Source organism: Chaetodon auriga, chromosome 12 (assembly GCF_051107435.1).
Source record: "Chaetodon auriga isolate fChaAug3 chromosome 12, fChaAug3.hap1, whole genome shotgun sequence".
Classification (NCBI taxonomy): domain Eukaryota; kingdom Metazoa; phylum Chordata; class Actinopteri; order Chaetodontiformes; family Chaetodontidae; genus Chaetodon; species Chaetodon auriga.
Genome location: NC_135085.1, coordinates 10,037,146 through 10,055,175, shown reverse-complemented (window position 1 = coordinate 10,055,175; position 18,030 = coordinate 10,037,146). Strand labels below are relative to the sequence as shown.

The 18,030-nt window shown below is 43.5% G+C and overlaps 2 protein-coding genes and 1 non-coding gene across 3 annotated transcripts; 1 reads left to right on the top strand and 2 right to left on the bottom strand.

Moving 5' to 3' along the window:
• Window positions 1–1,257: 1,257 nt before the first annotated feature.
• LOC143329508 (transcription factor Sox-14) lies at window positions 1,258–1,992 on the bottom strand. Its single transcript, XM_076745430.1, has one exon. It carries the CDS (start codon window positions 1,981–1,983, stop codon window positions 1,258–1,260), a length of 726 nt encoding a protein of 241 aa, XP_076601545.1. The 5' UTR covers window positions 1,984–1,992.
• A 6,520-nt stretch (window positions 1,993–8,512) lies between these two features.
• trnap-ugg (transfer RNA proline (anticodon UGG)) lies at window positions 8,513–8,584 on the bottom strand. Its single transcript has one exon. It is a non-coding gene; the product is annotated as a tRNA-Pro (tRNA).
• A 1,490-nt stretch (window positions 8,585–10,074) lies between these two features.
• LOC143329592 (coiled-coil domain-containing protein 39-like) lies at window positions 10,075–17,872 on the top strand. The gene is made up of 20 exons (XM_076745571.1): window positions 10,075–10,173; window positions 10,935–11,054; window positions 11,157–11,303; window positions 11,399–11,557; window positions 11,675–11,767; window positions 12,325–12,453; window positions 12,589–12,780; window positions 12,886–12,989; window positions 13,085–13,217; window positions 13,776–13,970; window positions 14,073–14,237; window positions 14,336–14,473; window positions 14,795–15,003; window positions 15,184–15,307; window positions 15,429–15,588; window positions 15,756–15,862; window positions 16,316–16,456; window positions 16,591–16,770; window positions 16,956–17,044; window positions 17,270–17,872. The coding sequence occupies exons 1-20, from the start codon at window positions 10,075–10,077 to the stop codon at window positions 17,436–17,438; spliced, it is 2,853 nt and encodes a 950-aa protein (XP_076601686.1). The 3' UTR covers window positions 17,439–17,872.
• The last annotated feature ends 158 nt before the right edge of the window (window positions 17,873–18,030 follow it).

Genomic DNA, 18,030 nt, shown 5'->3' with positions numbered 1-18,030 from the left:
AAGTCATACGTTGAGACTGAAACTCAGCGGTTTCAGTCAGAGGACTGATTCCCTCTTAATAACACTGAAACAAACAATACCTCATACAACTCCCATGATTCAACTTTTCACCTAATCACTTTGTCAACAACTTTGAGGAGTGAAGTTTCTATTCTTCTCTTATCGTGAGCCTGACTCGCTCTCTTTCTCTCTCACAAACGCACTCATGGAAAAACAACAAATCTCATACAGTAGGCACGATGGGACATTTTAGTTTTATATGTCATTTGAGTGGACTTCTGTTTTTGCATTATATTGATTTCCGTTGATTTTTTTTTTGTCTTTGTTGCGTATCTCGTCGAGAGATTAGACGTCAGCTTGTTTAAATAAGAGCGAGCAGGTGGTTAGGAACATGAAAACACGCTTTGATATCAGACCTTCACCAGTTATTACTATAACTGAAGAAAGACTGTAGCGATGTCGACCATCCCAAACTATAATATCAAAGAAATGATTCAACCTCACCGCAACATTGCTCACTGAACAGCAACTGACTTATTATTCAGAACTGATGTGGCTGCATATATAAAATGTTTAGACCTTCTTTACACAATATCCTGACAACAGACTCCAAATAAAGAAAAAGAAATCCAGTTATAAGACAATGCTCAATGGAAACATTTATTATTTCCAAATAAAAAACAGGTCTACATACTGAGACAGAGACTGAGGGACTAACTGGTGTTACTGTCCAAATGTAAAAATGCATAAATCAAGAGTGCAAAATAAAAAAACCTGATGGCTTTTTTTGCGAATAAACATGTAAAAAAACAAAAAAAAAAGATGCTTCCTCTGCCCTCTTGCATCCAGAAGAGCTTTATGTGCATCTGAGTGAGTATGTGGACACAGAAGTTGGTTTTGACCAGTCCTGTAGAAAAGCTATGCGCGGGCCTCCTGCATTTCATCTGAAGCTGTGTTAAATGTATGTTTTGGAGGAGTAACAAAATAGCATCTTCACATTATGCCCCAAATCTCCCCTCTGCATGTACATGAACAATAAGTATTAAAGGGACTTTGGTGTATTTGGTGCTCAGTAGTAGGTAAACAGCAATTAATGGCGTTTTTTGAAACGCATTTAATATCTGCGGAATCACTCTAATATTCAGTTTTGCTGTGATATGTGTAGAATAAAAAAACATTATAATAGCCCAGTTCCTTTTCTTCTGTGATTTTATATGAGGAGGTCCTGTGCGCAAACTTTTTCCGTCCTCCGGTCCGTCACACAGTGGAGCTGGGTGAAGCGTACGAGTCCATGCCGCTCTTGCTCATCCCTCCAGGGAAGAGAATATAGGCTACCTGGGGCTGTAAACTGGCAGCAGACCAGGCGCTACAGTTACACGGCACCACGTACCCCGGGCTGGAGGGCGACGGGTGGGTGTGGGTGTGCTGTCCGGGGCAAGCCAGACCCCCGATCCCAGCAGTCTGGTATCCAAACGTGTGCGTGCTGAAGGGCAGCGCGCCGGCGGCCAGAGTGTGCGGTATCTCCGCCATCCGCTGGACAGCTCCGGTGCTGAACTGCGCCACCGGCTCCAGCAGCGAGAAGGACGAGGAGGAGGAGGCGGGAGCGAGGAGAGCTCTGGCTTTATCCCCGGGGACAAGAAAGGAGTCCATGGAAAATCCCTTCAAATGCTCCGCCGCGTCCCCGAGTAAAGACGGCAGCGGGAAGACGAAACGGTCCCTCTTCAGGAGACTCTTGGGTTTGCGCCGGGGTCTGTACTTGTAGTCCGGGTGCTCCTTCATGTGCTGAGCCCGCAGCCTCTTGGCCTCGTCAATGTACGGACGTTTCTCGGAGTCGGAGAGCAGCTTCCACTCCGCGCCGAGTCTCTTGCTGATTTCAGAGTTGTGCATCTTTGGGTTCTCCTGGGCCATTTTCCTCCTCTGGCCTCTGGACCACACCATGAAAGCATTCATGGGTCTTTTGATGTGATCTAAAGGTTTTGCCATATCAGAAAGTGACACATTAAAAACACACAGCGGCCCTGCGTTAAATTAAGTCAACCTCTCCAGGAAGCGCATGCTCCTCTCGTGCGTAAAAAGAAAAGTGGTGAAGAAGTGCCAAAGACAGATTCAGTTATTAAATATTTTCTCTGTCTCTTTGGTGGGAAAACACTAGACACCGTGATTCCACAATGAAACATTTGCACAAAGTGGAACGGAAAAGTACATAAAGCGCAAAGCCTGCGTGCGCGCATGAATGGACCAAGTTGGACGCTTGTTATGGATGAAGCTGGGCATGTCAACCACTGATCACCACACCACTGTCACGGCGGGCCAAGCCAATGGGAATGGGAGAGAGCACTGTAATCCCTTCACAAAAAGTGACTGTACAACGTTTCTGAGGGACTCCCTCCTCCCCCCTCTCCAACAGTGAACAGCAGTGAAGAAAGCGATCTGCTGCACAACACAAGCAAGCAGAGAGCTACACATCAGAAGGTTTGTAAAGGCTATGAAAGTCAAATATGGAGATGATTTTGCGCGGCAGGTCCTCGTTGCCATATAATGACTCATAGAGCTCAATAATGAGTCTAGTTCAGAAGATCTGAGTAGAATCTGCTGTATATCCGAGTCCAGAAAACATCTCATTAAACAAAGGGTGTAGGCAGAATTTTAGGAATAGTCTGACTCAGACATCCCTCACAACCCCAAAAAGAGGGTCTCTAATATTTGTTATGACTTAGACTTTTCAAGCCAACTGTTTTATTATATTTTCTGCAAGTTTTACTGGAACAGAACAATTATTTCAAGGAAAATGCTCTGGAAAACAACAAAGCTAAATTAAAATAATTGTCTCACAATTAGTACCAGGTTACATAGTTCTTTTTAAAGGCTTCAGGGAAATGATTGAGAAATTACAGACACACAAAATAAAGTGCAATAATTTCCCAGCATTAAAGTTTAAAGGTTGCATCAAAGCTCTGTCCAAGCTATCTGGGGGAGAGATATTGAATCCTGGTGGAAAAATGGGTTGAAAAGCAGTGCAATCAAGACAAAAACGACACGACCCTATAAAACTAAATCAAATGAAACAGGCCATAGATCAGTGGGTGGAGACTCTACTGCAAAATCACCCCCAATTTGTCCTCTTAGTTTTCTAAAACTTGTCCTCAAAACTGACCCTCATTTAAATTCCTTCCCATGATGCCATGCAGGGTTCTTAAACATCGATATGTGTGCAAGCATCTCACCTCTCCATCCTCCATACTCTGCAAAATCAATACTAATCCCAGCTGTAATTCACTGGCCCTGTGTGACTCCATTGGTTGTTACAGTTTTCATAATTACGATACCTTATCTGATCAAATATATGCTTTAGCCGTCTTGTCCGTTATTGAAATGACATTGACGGAGAAACGTCTGAGCAGTAACTTACCTATGAATTATATACAGCATACTGTACGTGTACACTGCGACTCAGAGGAAGATGCAGGTGCTTCAGGATTACTGCATGGACAATGCACTCAGGAAGCTCATTTCATAAGGAGCAATTCAATAGTTTTTCTGGGTGTCTAAGAGGAAGCTTCTAGGGAACCTCAAAGGACCCCAAAATGGCCTCTGCAAAAAGGATTATTACCATGACCGAAGCATGATGTGTTTCTCAGTACACAGGCCTGTGGTGGCCAGCTGGAGCTCTAGGTTTAGGTTTTGGTAGCCGTGATAAACTTAGATATTAGGGCACCGGTGAGGAGGAGGCCTTTATTTCATTTACCTCCCACAATCAAAGGCACCACGGCCTCTTCAAAGGCAAAATAAATGGACATAAAAGATCCGAGGGCGCACACGGCATCAGGGGTGGAGATGATAAGATGTCTTCAGAGAGTGTTTTTCTCCAGGCTGCCTCGGAGAAGACGGGCTGGAGGGATAAGGTGATTGGCAGCAGGGGTCAGACAGTTGATCTGTCTCCTCATAGCTGTGCTGTTATCTTCTGTGCTGTAGGTTCAGGCCTCACGCACAGGAGGCAAGCACCGCCACACAGAGACAATGATTACTTCCACAGAGGAACCATGTTTTAGAGAGTCCTCGGCAGCGAGGAGGAATATTGTGTGAGAAAAACAACATGAGAGTATCTGAAGGGCAGCGCGGAGAAATCTGTTTGCTGCAAACTGTTACTATCGTTTGTCAAGATTTATTTTTGTTCTTTCGGCTGTTTCAGTTCAGAGAGTATGTGTTTTTGTGTACTCAGTCAGTGTTTGACTTCTAAGAAAGGGCAGCATTTCAACTCTGGAGAGATGAGGGCGGAAAAAATGGGTAATAAGAAAAACTGCCAGCAGCACAAAATGGCTGTCGTAATCCGGTTATCCCCTGGGCTCTAAAGATACTGGTGCTCTCCTTAGGAGTCTATCTTTTCTTCTTATGTCAAAACTGTCCTCCATGCACTCAGGTGGATTAAGGAGTCACACTGTAGAAAGAAATTGACAGGTACAGAAAGACCTGGGGGTGAAAAGGAAATGAAAGACGACACAGAGAGGCAGGCCGGGGCGCTCGGGCTGAGGGAGTGTGCCAACGTCCGACAAGAAAAGAATCTATCAGGGCGACTCAGTGCTGGAGAAAAAATGCTGATGTTTCCTACTAATTTACTGTATTGATTAACTGAGTAATTTTGGCAGAGCTGATTAAGCATCTGGTATCTTGGGAGATGACTTTTCTGTCTCTGGATGGCTGAAGTGTTTGACACTGCTCACTGATGCTGCTTCATTATTTGACCTACAGTTGTAGGTTATGTTGTGTTTAATGGCAGCTCCTCAGGAGAGGTCAATCTTAAAACTCAGAGTCAACTGCAGTCTGGATCATAAATTATATACATATCATCTGACAATGCTGAAAAAGACCCGAACAACAGGCTCCACATCATACTGGCTGCTGCAGGAAATGCCATTTTGAACACCACCCAGATCGCCTCCAGCTGAACTGATTAGTTTTAAGAATCACTGCTTCCTCACCTGCTTCAAGCCTCTCAGTTGTAAAGATTTGCTGTTTTTTTTTGTTTTATTGGACTGCAAACTGGATATCTTTGGGATTTGAACTAGTAAAACAAAACAAGCAAAACAAAGATGCCATCTTGGGCTTTAGGAAACTGTGATTCCCCCATTTCCTGACAATTTATAGACCAAACAATCAGTCAATGAACTGAAAAAACAATCAACAGATGAACTGACATCAAAAATAATTGTTATCATTGTAAACATGATCATTTTTCTTGCATGCCTTACTTGGATTCTAAAAAATTGGATGAAAAATTGAATCAAATAAATTCAATTGTTGCTGTGTTCATCAGCTTCCTACATTTCATTTTGCTGACTTATACTCCAAACTATAACCAGAGCCGTCACTCACCTCAGAATACCCACAGTCAGACAGAGCAGAGTGGGAAAAGCTAATGAGTTATTGACACACAAAGTTGAAGTTTCCAGACTCGCCTGGCTGACAGATATGATCTTGAGACAGTTGATGAGCTGAAGTGTGGACATGTGGTCCACCGCTCCTGTTTGTTGCTCCACATCACGGTAAACCTGATTTTAGCACATTCCCAGTATGCATACACACTTTTATTCCTACACCGAGGATACACTGGAATTCTCCAGTTGGAGACCAGTGAACTGGTGACTGGGTTTCTATCTGATTATGTGTAAAGTTCAGATGCACTCGTACTTCAAAATTTGTCATTTCAGCTCCAAATAAATACACTGAAATCCAAAAACTGCATTCAAGCCTAACAAGAGTTTCTGACACTTCTGAGCAGTCCATTAGGAAACATTTCAGGGGTAAAATCCCCGAGATTTTCAGTGCTCTGGGGGGCGGCGGGGGGGATTTCACTAAATCTTGTGCTTATTCTCATGATACTTAGGAAAAGTGAAGCGGTTTTAATAGCTTTCCCCCTGACACATTGATGGTGGAATATGCTTTGGCTCTGTGGCAGATAGCTTCAATCCCCAGAGGTTGAGAGAGGGGAGAGAGAGATCTGCTCGTCTCTGCCTGCCAGTACACTTTCATAAGGCCCCATCTAAACTAAATTAATACACTCCCTCCAACATCTGAGGATAAACCTGAGGACCACATTACTGTGGCAGCCCCTATCAGCCAGCTTGTAATACAACCGAGTCAGCAGTCAATAAGATACATTTGCAACCAGGCATTTGTCAGCGACTCAGTGCCACAGAGGCAGGAGATTTAAAATGTCCTGCAGTAAATTAAGTGCTGCTTGAAAAGTGAAAGGTGCCGGCTAAGCAGGCAGCTGCTTACTTTAAATGGCAGACTGGTTAAGAGGGTGATGATGGTGTGGTGATGGAGGGAGGAAGAAACTGAACTGGGGGTGAGAAGTTTTTTTTTCTGATCATGGCTCCAGGGCAATTTCCACACTGGAAACTACATTTAATCTCAGAGTGCACGGCTGTGCCATTTAGACTGAACATGATCCGTACACACGATCACGCTACTCCACTCGTCTTTATCCTACACATTACAAGCATTCTGCACTGTACTGTGACAGACGGTTATACCGTAGACACAAGTGAAGCTCTGAAGACAATGAGCCACTTGTGTGCATATAGCTGGATTAATTATCTAGCTGAAAGATTAAAACTGCTGCCAATAATTAGGAAGCAGAGAAACTCGACTCTTGTCCCAATCACTGGGGAGACCTGATCTGCTTTGATTCAGTGAGACACTGACAGAAATCCGATAGCACTTCCAGGTATAGCGAGGATGACTTCAGATTAGAGCAATTAAAGTGGGGAATCGATTTGTTATATGAGTCCATATTGCACACATATTTTCTTTCTCTTTCGTTCTTCTTATTGTTCTTATTTTCAGTCATCGTTATGTTGGGCACTGATTGTAGTGGTTGTTTGTTGTTTGTGTTATGGTCACTCTCTATGTCCGTTAGAGTGTTGTATAATGTGTTTAATTCCTTAAAAGCCCAACCAGGGACAAGGTCTGCAAATTAGCTCCAGCTAGTAGTCCTATAAAGATTGCACCAGTTGCATTTTGTGACATGTGACAATACCTACTTGTATCAGCCATGACAAATAAATAAAATCAAATAAAAATTTCTCTTCTCATGCTTTAAAGATCATGTTTTAAGTATTTTTGTATCTTTTGGATATTAACTAAAATTCATGTGTTTTCAAGGAATTCTGCCTGTGTTTCTCTTAGAATTCAGCAGTTAATCAGGATGTGTGTTATATCATAATGGGACTTCTTAAAGCAACTGACTTTGTCCATAATGACAAAGTCAGTTAAATTATTGTAAAATACAAGGGTGAAGGAGCCACAATGAGAGAAAAATAAAATAAAGCAGACCATGTTGCCTATTCATGCTCATGTTACCAGTTTCTGCCAGCAAGTTTCTCCTTGATTTTATAACGTAGCTTAAGAAATGAAATGAAACATGGCCACCATGAAAGAGGAAATGACACAAGATGTGGAAAGACATGCAAAAAACACTACTGTGGTCCTTTAACTTCATCTATGTGTTCCTCTTCGAGCAATGGGATTACAGCATCCATTTAAAATGTGGGAATTATCAGCAACTCCCATTCTCATTCACAGCAGAACAGAAACCCTTCGCCATATTAAGAAGGTGGGTAGAGGAAAGAGGCACTTAAAAACATATAAAAACTCATACACTTCAGTGAATCTGCTCTACAAATGACAGAGCATGGCGCCACTAAGAAGCTTATGAAAATAATGGAAATAGTGTAGCTCCTGTGGTGATGATATGCTTGCGGTAACAGAAAGGGGAAAAGACTGGTATTTACCGAGATATCTCCTGGCCTCGTGTTCAGCAGAGCAGTGGCTGTCCTGAGCCAGACTGGAGGGAGGGGAGCAGAGATGCTGTCACAACAGCAAGCTCAGATAAGCCCCAACTGGGTGAAGACAGAAAGGCTTTAAGTGAGCATATTTTTAAGTAGTCTGATGCTCCTCCTGCGCCACTGAAGCGAGATTGTGCTCAGAAAAAGTATAGACAGGTGTTTTATACCCAGAACATATGACCATGCTCATTTGTAGGCATATTTTTTTACCTCTTGAATATTAGATGATATGTTTCTGCTAACCCAGGTGATGAGGTAATGAGAGAGGAAACCCACACAACTTCCATACATGCATTAATTTCCTTTATCCATCTTATATCTAAATTGGTATCACCTTGTATTCTGGTAAACTACTGTATAAAGAGTTTAAGGGGAAAACTATACTTGATTGACACATCTCTGATATAGATATTGCTTAAATATAAACCACATATTAATCTACATATCTTATCTACATATTAATAAGGAAAGAATAACAGGAATCCCTTCAGTGCAGTACTGTCATAGTCCACAAGGATCAGTATTATAATTCTTTACAGACTTTGCCCTGTTGGTTGGTAACGTCTGTAAATCAATTTTTGCAACAAAACAACTGTACACACAGACAAGACTACAAGAACGAGTAGCTCAAAGTGGTGGAAACTATAAGGATTGTAACAAAACATGGGCTCGTCCGGGATTTGAACCCGGGACCTCTCGCACCCAAAGCGAGAATCATACCCCTAGACCAACGAGCCACGCTCACAGCGAGTGGGAGGTGCGTTTATATAATCACAGTCTCACGGTTTCAAGCATTTCATATTATTTCTTCTTTTTCTTCTTCTTATTTCCGTACTCATTTCTATACAGCAACGAGAAGGAACAGAACCGAATTAACGCTGGTTAACGCTTATAGCTGTCTAGCAAGCTAACTTAGCTTTAGCTTGAAACTACTTAGCCCTCATTGTCAGAGCTTTTGTTTGTCAAATTAACTTTAACTGCACGAAAAAAAATTAAGCTAGCTTAAAATGACAAACAGCCCTGTGTGAAACATCAGCTACTTCATAAACCGTCATGCTTTTAGCCATGCAGGCCATGCAGCAGCTACCAAATCGCTTGTATTTTATTTTATTTTTTTAAATAACATAGCATGTTTAAATCAAATGCAAACGCATAACTTAGCCTACTGTTGTAGACTAAGTTATGTCATGGGTAATAGCTAACGGCCAAAACATAAATAAGTTATACTTACTTGTACTTAAAACTCGTTAGGCTAGTACTGTTAATAATACTGTTAATTTTTAACTGCACTGCAAACGTGCCTCTATGGAAAAATGCCCTTTCAGTGGCTGTCAGACATGCGAGAATATGAGTTGTTCTCCATTTGTCTCTGACACGTTAAAGAATGGTTAAAATAGCTGCGTTCCACGCTCAAAGCGGCGATAACTGGTGTAGTGGTCTGTAGATGACGCAGCCGCACAGGACAAACACACACACATATATATACATTCTGACTTTATCCTGCAGTTGCAGTTCAAAACTCCGATAGAAAAATTGTTGTAGCTAAAATTGAATCAAGTTGGGACTCATTAAATGCTGTATGAATGCATTAATGTCAGCCTTGTTTAGCCTTTTGCACCTGTATGTGGTAGATTCTCGAAACGTGCTTTTATTTCACGGTTATTCTAATTTAAAATAAGGGGAAGGCCTGACACCTGGTGGACAGATGACAGCATTGCACATTGACTGATCACCTGTTCTGTGTGTGTCTCCAGTGTAATGATGAACCAATGGTGAGGCTCCTTGAAGGCATCAGCCAGAACCTGCGTTGCGCTGGAGTGCTTTAAGTAACACACACATACCAGTTTGCAAAGTCTTCCAAGTCCTCGCTCTTGCTGTCTCTGCCGCTCCTCCACTGAACGCCTTCAACTCAAAGTTTTGGTCAAACTGTGCTTTTCTCTTTTTGTGGCTCATGATCATAAATAAGGCAGTCATAATCAAACCACAGTCATGATCAGGACTCCGTGCTGCAGCATCCTCTCGAGCCTCGCGCTGCCTCCCAGTGGTGATATCTTTTAAAGGCTCGTGCGGTTGCTAAGGGCGACTGACAACAAACAGCGGGGGCAACAGTTGGAGCGAACCGGAGACAAACTGCTGCTCGCGGCTGTTGATCCTGAAGCAGGGAAGCACCATCGCTTTGAATCCTCCCCTCGTTTCTCTGTAGACTTCGTGTCAGCAGGGCAGGAAAATGTCGAATCTTCTTCATGCAGTTTTGTCTGAGGTGGGCTGGGACGAGCGCTTTGCGATCCCCGAAGCCAACGCTGAAAACAAGGCTTTGATAGAAGAGGTGAGTGCGGAGGTGACATGAATTTATGACACCAGCCCGAATAAAATGTTTGTTGTTTTAATGGTCGGTGAGTCGCTGATGTGCTGTGAATGAATCTAACGAGGTCAGACTAGTTTCATGTTTGACAAACGATCCAAACTGACTCATCATTCATGTCACACCAAAGTTTTTTCTCCGAGATAAACTGAACAGAAAGCAGCGGTGCTCAGAAATTAGTGAAGTCATGTGATAGAGATCAGAGGTTAAACTTTTCAAATGTGATTATTACAAAACGTTTACATGTTTGTAGAGGTGTACATTCTGAATGACTCATGACGTGTTCAGTGATGCATGTTTTTACTTTTGCATAAAGTTGTTCTTCTTGATGTTTGTTTGCTTTTTTAAATAATGGGATTTATAGATTCCAGGTCGAGTGGTGCGCAATCAAAATCTCTTATGCAGGCTCACCTGAGATTCATCAGCTACTGTTATATTTTATTTTTAGGAGCATTTAAATGAAAAAAATGACACTGCACTGATATTGTAGTAACCACACAGTAAGCACTGAGGCCACATGGCTCCAACATCAAGCTGTAAAGTTTGACATCAGTGCAGAAAAGCAACACAAAAGTGTTCCAGGCAAATCTGCTCATGTGTCATAAAACAAACGTTCTGCAGGGACTGATGGCCAAACCATGTGAAACAGCTCACAAGAACAAACATGCTGCAGACTGTGTGTTATAGATGTTGTGCTTTTGATCTCATCCCTTCCTCAATCACAGATCCGTAAGAAAGAGATGGAGTTGGTGCAGCTGGAAAACAAACTGGAGAGAAACAAGGATCAAAAGCAGATCATGACTGATCACCTCAAAGATGTTAAACAACAGCTGGAAAACACTGAGGTTGGTGTGTCAGGATACATTGTTCACTGAGTGCGTGTCAGAGAGGCGTGCATCTCTTCATGGCATGTTGTTAACTTCTCATTTTGATTTTTCTGCATGTAGGCTCTGTGCAGGGCGAAGGAAAGAGAAGAAGAGCTGGAGAAACATCTCACAGCCCTCGCAGAAAGAGAGACGGGTCGCCTGGCGCAGGAGACTGCAAAGATGGAGAACAACCTTAGATCTTTAGCAGAGAGGAGGAACATGCTAGAGGTCCATACCATCCTCAACATGTTGACCTTAAACACAGAAACAACTGCAGCTCTTTGTGCCAAAATGTGCATCTTAACTTTTGTCCACATCCTCAGAACCACATCTTCAAGGCCAAACAGAAGCTGGAGGAGTTTAGGAACCAGATGAACTGGGACCAGCAGACCATGGATGCCTTTTTAGAGGAGTCAGCGCGCAAAGATGAGGACACAATGGCCATCATCAAGTACGCCCAGCAAGACGAGCAGAGGATCAAGGTGAGGAGAAAAAGATCCAACAGGCCGTACATCTAATGTGTTTTCAGCAGCAGTTCCATCCAAACTAAACTGCTGACTCATCCTGAGCTAACAACTTCATTATCTCTCCTGATACAGTCGCTCACTCTGGCGATAGAGAAGAAGACGCTGGAGGCCAATGAAAAGCACAAAGCACTTGACAAAGAACTGACTGAGACTGTAACTGCACAGGTACTGTAAGAAAATATTCTCACTGTTTTTATGGACGGAAGAGGGACAAAAGTGTCATGTGACAAACTAGTGTTGGCTGAAGAACTTCACACATTTTATTTTTCTCGTGCAGCAGCAGTGACATTCTTACAATAGCAACTAGATGCCAAGACCAGCTGGATTTCTCTTAGATTCAGAACAAGAAACTGAGCGCATGATGGACATTTGATGCTTAAGAGAAGGACGTTCTGCGTTGTCGAAAGGGAAAAGGAAGAGGAAGAAGTGGTCACTGTGTCGTGTTCGTAGAACAAACTAGTTACAGAAACAACATGTTTGTCAGGCAGAGAAGAGGACTTGAAATATGTACATTTCCCTCAGGATGTCTGTGACATGTGACAGTCTGGCTCCTCTCATTCGTCTGTACATCCGTCACGATTCCACTCAATCATCTGACTTTGCTTTGCTTCAGTATGAATTTACATCATGTTGTTCTTGAACATCACTCCCATGTAAAATGTGTGACACCTTTAAGCCACACACTGTCTACAGGAATACAATCTCACTCTGCTTTCCAACAGCTTGCTTTGGATAAAACTACTGAAAATCTGCAGCAGGCCCACGTGGAGACACAGCAGCTCATCCACCAATGGGAAAACACCGTCAAGCAGATGAAGCAGCGAGATGCTGAGATGCAGCAGTGTGCGCTGGTAAAGTCTGTGACCTTGCACTCCTGCTGATGAACGACGTGCTGACTCTAAAGTGTATAAACTCGTGCACAATGAAAGCCAACAGAACGTGAACAGAAGTGTTTGTGTTCCTGTCTCGTCCCTTCATCCATCCAGCAACTCGCCCAAGCCAACCAGAACATGAGGGAAAGGAATGCCGCCCTGACGGAGAGGAAGCACCTGCTGGAGACTCAGAGGAACAACAACAAGGAAACTGAGCGGAAGATAAGCACAGCCAACCGACAGGCCGTGAAGCTGCGGCAGCATCTGAAGGAGCAGGAGAAAAACTGCAGCGGGCTGCAGGATGAGGTCGGCTTCCCAAAGCAGCTCAGCATGGACAGCTTTGAACTACCACTAACTAATATTTTCAGTCATTGGCAAAGCGGAGTGAACTGACTGTCATGTGTCTCACAGCTGGAGAGTTGCAAAGGTACACGAGACAGAGCGACCTCTGATGTGCAGTCTGTGATGGCTCACATATCCAGAATGAAGAAAGACATCCAGGATAACAATAAGAAGTCAGTGAGATCTTACAGCATGTGTGTGTTTCTAAATTACCGCTCTAGCTTCAGCACACAAGCTCTGTCTGTGTATGTGTGTGTGTGTGTTGTAGGCTTGAGGAGGCCAGAGCCTACAATGTGGCCCTGGAGGAGAAGCTGAAAGCTGTGACTCAGACGGCCCTCAGTGAGGAGGAGAGAGCTGCACAGATGGACCAGTTCCTCAAGGACGAGGAACTGACAATCAAGGTCAGCAGCCCGACAGTCCTGAACCTCGTACTGTTCGTTTGCTGTGGAGGCAGCTGGAAGAGAAGGGAGCGCACGCTCTGATTACTATTTTTGCTGATGGCGTTTAGACACAATCAAAACTACTGAATGTTGGCGTTGCCGTGAATTTAAAGCTGCACTGAGCAACATCAGGCTTCTATGGTTTCAGTCAGTGAAAAAAAGTGATTGGTGGAGGTTGTTAGGGCTGTATGTGGCCTAACAGGTAGAACCGCAGGCACTGTACAAACAATAAACACATATAAATTTGACTAGTGACAGTGGATTAAGGATACAGCAACATATATTATACTGCCATTATTATGGAAAGCAGGATAACTAAATGAATCATTATAGATCATTTCATCATGCCAGGCTGATATAAATCTATATTTGACCTCCAGTGTCATTGTCCCCCCACACTGCACTAATAAAGATGTTGTGCTTCAGGAATCAGTGTTACATTATGTCAAAGCTCAAAGTGACACAGCTTTTTGCTTTAATACGACTGTGTGACCCTGTTCTGCCGTTGCTTTGTTGTAGGAGTTGGATGTCCAGCTGCGTGACTGCAGGGAGGAGCTTTTTCGTCGTAAAGAGTATTTGCAGGCCCTGAAGACAAAGGAGAAGGATTCTATTGCCCAGGTTTCAAGGAGTAAAGCCACCATCAGAAGCCTGAACAGCCAGCTCAGAAAACTGGAGCAGGAATTAATAAGACAGCAGAAGACCATGAGCACACAGGCACGCCGACCAGAAAACACACACAGATGTGACCCTCTACAATCACACTGTCCCAACTTTGGTGTGAGACTCATTTTCCTTTCACCTTCCTGCTCTCTGTAGGACTACCAGATCTACTGCCTGGATACAAAACTGGCACAACTGCAGGGTGACAGTCATTCAGATGAAAAGGAAATGCTGAACATGAAGATCGCTGAGCTGACTGAAGCCATGGAGGAGAAGAAGAAGACAGCCGACATGCTCACCAAGACACTCACAGAGTCTGAGGTCAGTCTGACTGTGTTTTCCTCACTGTCTGTTCTGCACGTCTCACACACTGAACCAGTGACATAAATCCAGCTCACTCGAGTCTTTGTCTCTGACAGGATGACATTCGCTCTTTGAGGAAAGAGATGGAGAAGTCAAAAGCTCAAAAGAGAGATCTGACCAACAAGGTGGAGGAGCTCATGCTGCTCCGTAACACCAATGAAAAGGAGCTGAAGAGACTCAGGCTCAGGAAACAGGTAACGAGCTGATGTCACAGCAGGTATCAGGTCAAATCAGCTGACGTGATCAAAATAATCCTCATTACAGGAAGTTTATTTCAAGGTCCTGTTTTTGAATCTGGCACTTACTTTTATTATCAATGGATCCTTCACTTCTTCTTTCAATAGATGAAGTGTTTAGCTTGTAGATGCCAGTAAACAGTTAAAACTGTGCTGTCACAGTTTCCCAGAGCCACAGGTGACCTGACCGACAGTCCAACACTCAGAGATATTCAGTTTACAAAGAGAGAAAACAGAGAAAAGCAGATGGTTTGCATTTTTAGTTGTGTTCCTCATCAGGACAACATGGTGGAGCACAACATCACGAAGATGGAGGTGAAGCGTATGAGGGACCTGCTGTACAACAAGGCAGACAGCATGCTGTCGCTGGAGAAGAGGAAGCTGGAGCTGCAGAAAGCCATGAAGGAGAGGGAGGATGAGATCAAGGTCTACAGAGAAATGCTCAACCAGCAGCTGAAGATCAGCGAGCAGGAGAGACAGAGACTCAGGTAAAATCCAGTTTGACTTTCCTGTGAGGTCAAACAGGAAAACTTTGCTCTCACTGGTGTTTCATGTCATACTTGTATGTTTCTAACATAAAGGAGGGTCAATGCAGAGCTACATCACATCTGTTCAGACTAGTTTCACAGAAAAAGATCCCTTAATTGTAGCGACTGATTCTGTCTCAGCGCTGAACTGAATGACAAACTGTCCAAGATCGACATGATGAAGAAACGCTTTGAGGTCTTGATGCTTTCAATGGCAGCTCCTGAGGGGGACGAGGAGAAATCGCAGGCGTACTACATCACAAAGGTAAGAGGCCTTTAAACACAGCGTCATGTTACACGCAGAGCCTGTCGAAGCTGAACAAGGTTAGATTTGTTCCTGCAGTGCACAGCAGCACATCGACTCACTGCTGCGTGCTTTTCATCAGGCTGCACAAGAGAAAGAGGAGCTCAAGCGGAAGGGAGACGGTCTGGATGCTAAAATCCGCAAGATGGAGCTGGAAAATCGAGCTCTGGAGAACACCATTCAGCTGTTCAACAACAGCAACTCAGCGTTTCGCAAATCGCTCAACAAAGCAAATGAATCCAGTACGTACGAGCAGGTGGACTGAGCGAGAGGAAACCTCAGCAGCTGCGCTCTCATCAGAGATTGTCAGCAGGAAGTTTTGTGACTCACATGTTTTTTCTCTCCCTCTGCTGGAATCAACAGAGCAGCTGTCATTGATCACAAAGTGATCGGACTGTTCCTGTTTCAGGTCCAGAGTATGAGGACAAACTGAAGCTGGAGGAGCAGCTGAGGGCGGCTGAAGAGACACTGAAGTGTAAGAAAAGACAGATCCAAGAGCTCCAACAGGACGTACAGGTGAGTCCTGTTCACAGGCGAGTGCTGAGCTGTTAGTTCCTCAGTGCTAAACATCTCATCCTCCATCACCAACAGACTGTGGCTCATTAACTTACTCATTTGTGTCACGTTTGGAAAACATCCTCCAACATTTAGACCAGCTCAAGTCTCTCGTCAAACAAGTTTTATCTTTATTCCTCATGAGTATGATGGTCGACCTTCTGACGATCATAATATTTAACAGCATGAAGTAAAAAATCAGAATTGCCACTTCATCGCTGTGTTCACTCGTTCTCCATTCTCATTTTCTGTCTCTCCTCATCAGCAGCACAGAGTAGCTTGTTGTATTATTTAGTTACTGCAAGAATATCATGAAGTCGTACATAAACTCTGTTTGTGTGTGTGTGTGTGTGTGTGTGTGTGTGTGTGTGTGTGTGTGTGCGTGTTTGTGTGTGTGCTGCTCTCCATTTCCAGGACATGAACAATACTTCAGAGAGTCTGCTGCGAGAAGAGCAGGTGGAGAAAGAGAAGATGGAGCACAAACAGTCGCTCATCAGTAAACTGAAGAAAGAAATCGCTTCCCAGCAAGAGAAGATTGACAGAGCCACAAAGCAGGTTTGACGTCTCCTTTCCTACTTGTTCTCAACACGTTCAACATCATATATCCAGAGCAGTGCAGGTATCCTGGAACACAAACATGAATTAGCAGCTGCCATGTTTTGATTTTGTGTCGTCCTGCTGTTTATTAGAGCTCTAAGCTGATCAAAGAGATCCGCTCAGCCAAAAACACCAAGACAGAGACTTTTGAGGAGAAAGACATTAAGCTGAGGGAGTTGAAGGAATTCAACAAGAGTGTGGACAAGATGCTGAATGAGGCCATGGAGGACAAAGCTGACCTCAGATCAGTGTTGGAGAGATACTTCCTGCAGGTATGAAACAATAAAAACTGCATATTTTATAATCAGAGGATTCATTGAGCCTGACGTCGTGACGGCCTGTGCTCACTGTCACTTCTGAAGTCATTTAAGGGATTTAAGGTGAAATCTGAAGGATCTGCAGTGGTAAAAGCAGGTTTGCTAAATGTTTTGGTTTCTTTTTCTGCTGTTTCTTTCAGGCTAATCTGTCTCTTCCATCTCCGTCTTCCACTCCTTCCAGTAACCGGAGCTCCAAGACAAACTCCGCCCACAGCTCCGCCTCTCTCAGGTAAGACTTCATGATAAAACCTTTTCTCCACAGAGGGTGGTCGTCGAGGTTCGAGAAATAATGAGCGCTCGCTGTCAGATGGTCATCAGTGTGAACTATTGCACTGATTCTAAAGTGATTGAAAGCTGCTCTTCTGTCAACATGAGCTGTCAGCTGTGGTTGCACTGGGATGCTCCACACTCTGAATCTGTGTCTTTATGGTGTCGTTCTGTCTCTGTGCTGCAGGTCTCCTGCGTCCTCAGCCTGCAGCAGCCCCAGGGCCTCTGCACTTCACTCCCCCGTCCTGAAGACTGTGGAGCTGGGCTTGGACCTGACTGTTACCTCCCCTCCTCTCACCTCCTCCAGACGTTCCAGCTCTGTGAGCAGCAGCAGCAGGAAGTTGAAGAACCTGTAGTGTGCTGCTCTTCTGTCTGATGGCTGATTTATCATCATTCTGTATTTACTCATGTGTATGAAGAACAGTTAACAGCTCTGCCAACAGGAGGCAGAGGGTCACTCGTACTCAGCTACAGTTCCACAGAATTACTTTTTCCTCACATGCAATTCTGAAATGTGTTGAAGAGGTTCAGGATAGTTTGGGAGTGGTGTCCTTCTGAAAAGTCTGTTATTGTTAATATTGTTCTTAAATTTGTTACTTGTAGATTTTATTTCTATGAAGTTATTATATTTATTCATGTGAGTCTAATGGAGCCTAAAGAAAGATTACAAAAAAGAGAGCATGTGCCCACAATATGAGTGACAGACTTCAGTTTGACAACAGTATGATTGAATTTGCTTTTTTTGTCTTAAAAATGTAACTGACTCCAAGACACCTCAATAAAAAGTAGCAGAAAAGTCTTTGAGCTGATGTTTGTTTTGGTGTTTTAAGCTGAAATAAAACTTTATTTAAAGGCAAAGATCTCACTTTTACTCTTTCCTTACATCAATGATCTTTGGATTTTTATGATTTATATGACCATACTTGTATTTTATTCCACCTTTAAAGA

Excerpts from the sequence above, each read along its gene's own strand:
- LOC143329508 (XM_076745430.1), bottom strand. The coding sequence starts at position 1,983 with ATGGCAAAACCTTTAGATCACATCAAAAGACCCATGAATGCTTTCATG.
- LOC143329592 (XM_076745571.1), top strand. The coding sequence starts at position 10,075 with ATGTCGAATCTTCTTCATGCAGTTTTGTCTGAGGTGGGCTGGGACGAG. Across the intron at positions 11,055-11,156 it reads AACAGCTGGAAAACACTGAG|GCTCTGTGCAGGGCGAAGGA; the intron begins GTTGGTGTGTCA and ends TTCTGCATGTAG. Across the intron at positions 17,045-17,269 it reads CACAGCTCCGCCTCTCTCAG|GTCTCCTGCGTCCTCAGCCT; the intron begins GTAAGACTTCAT and ends TCTGTGCTGCAG.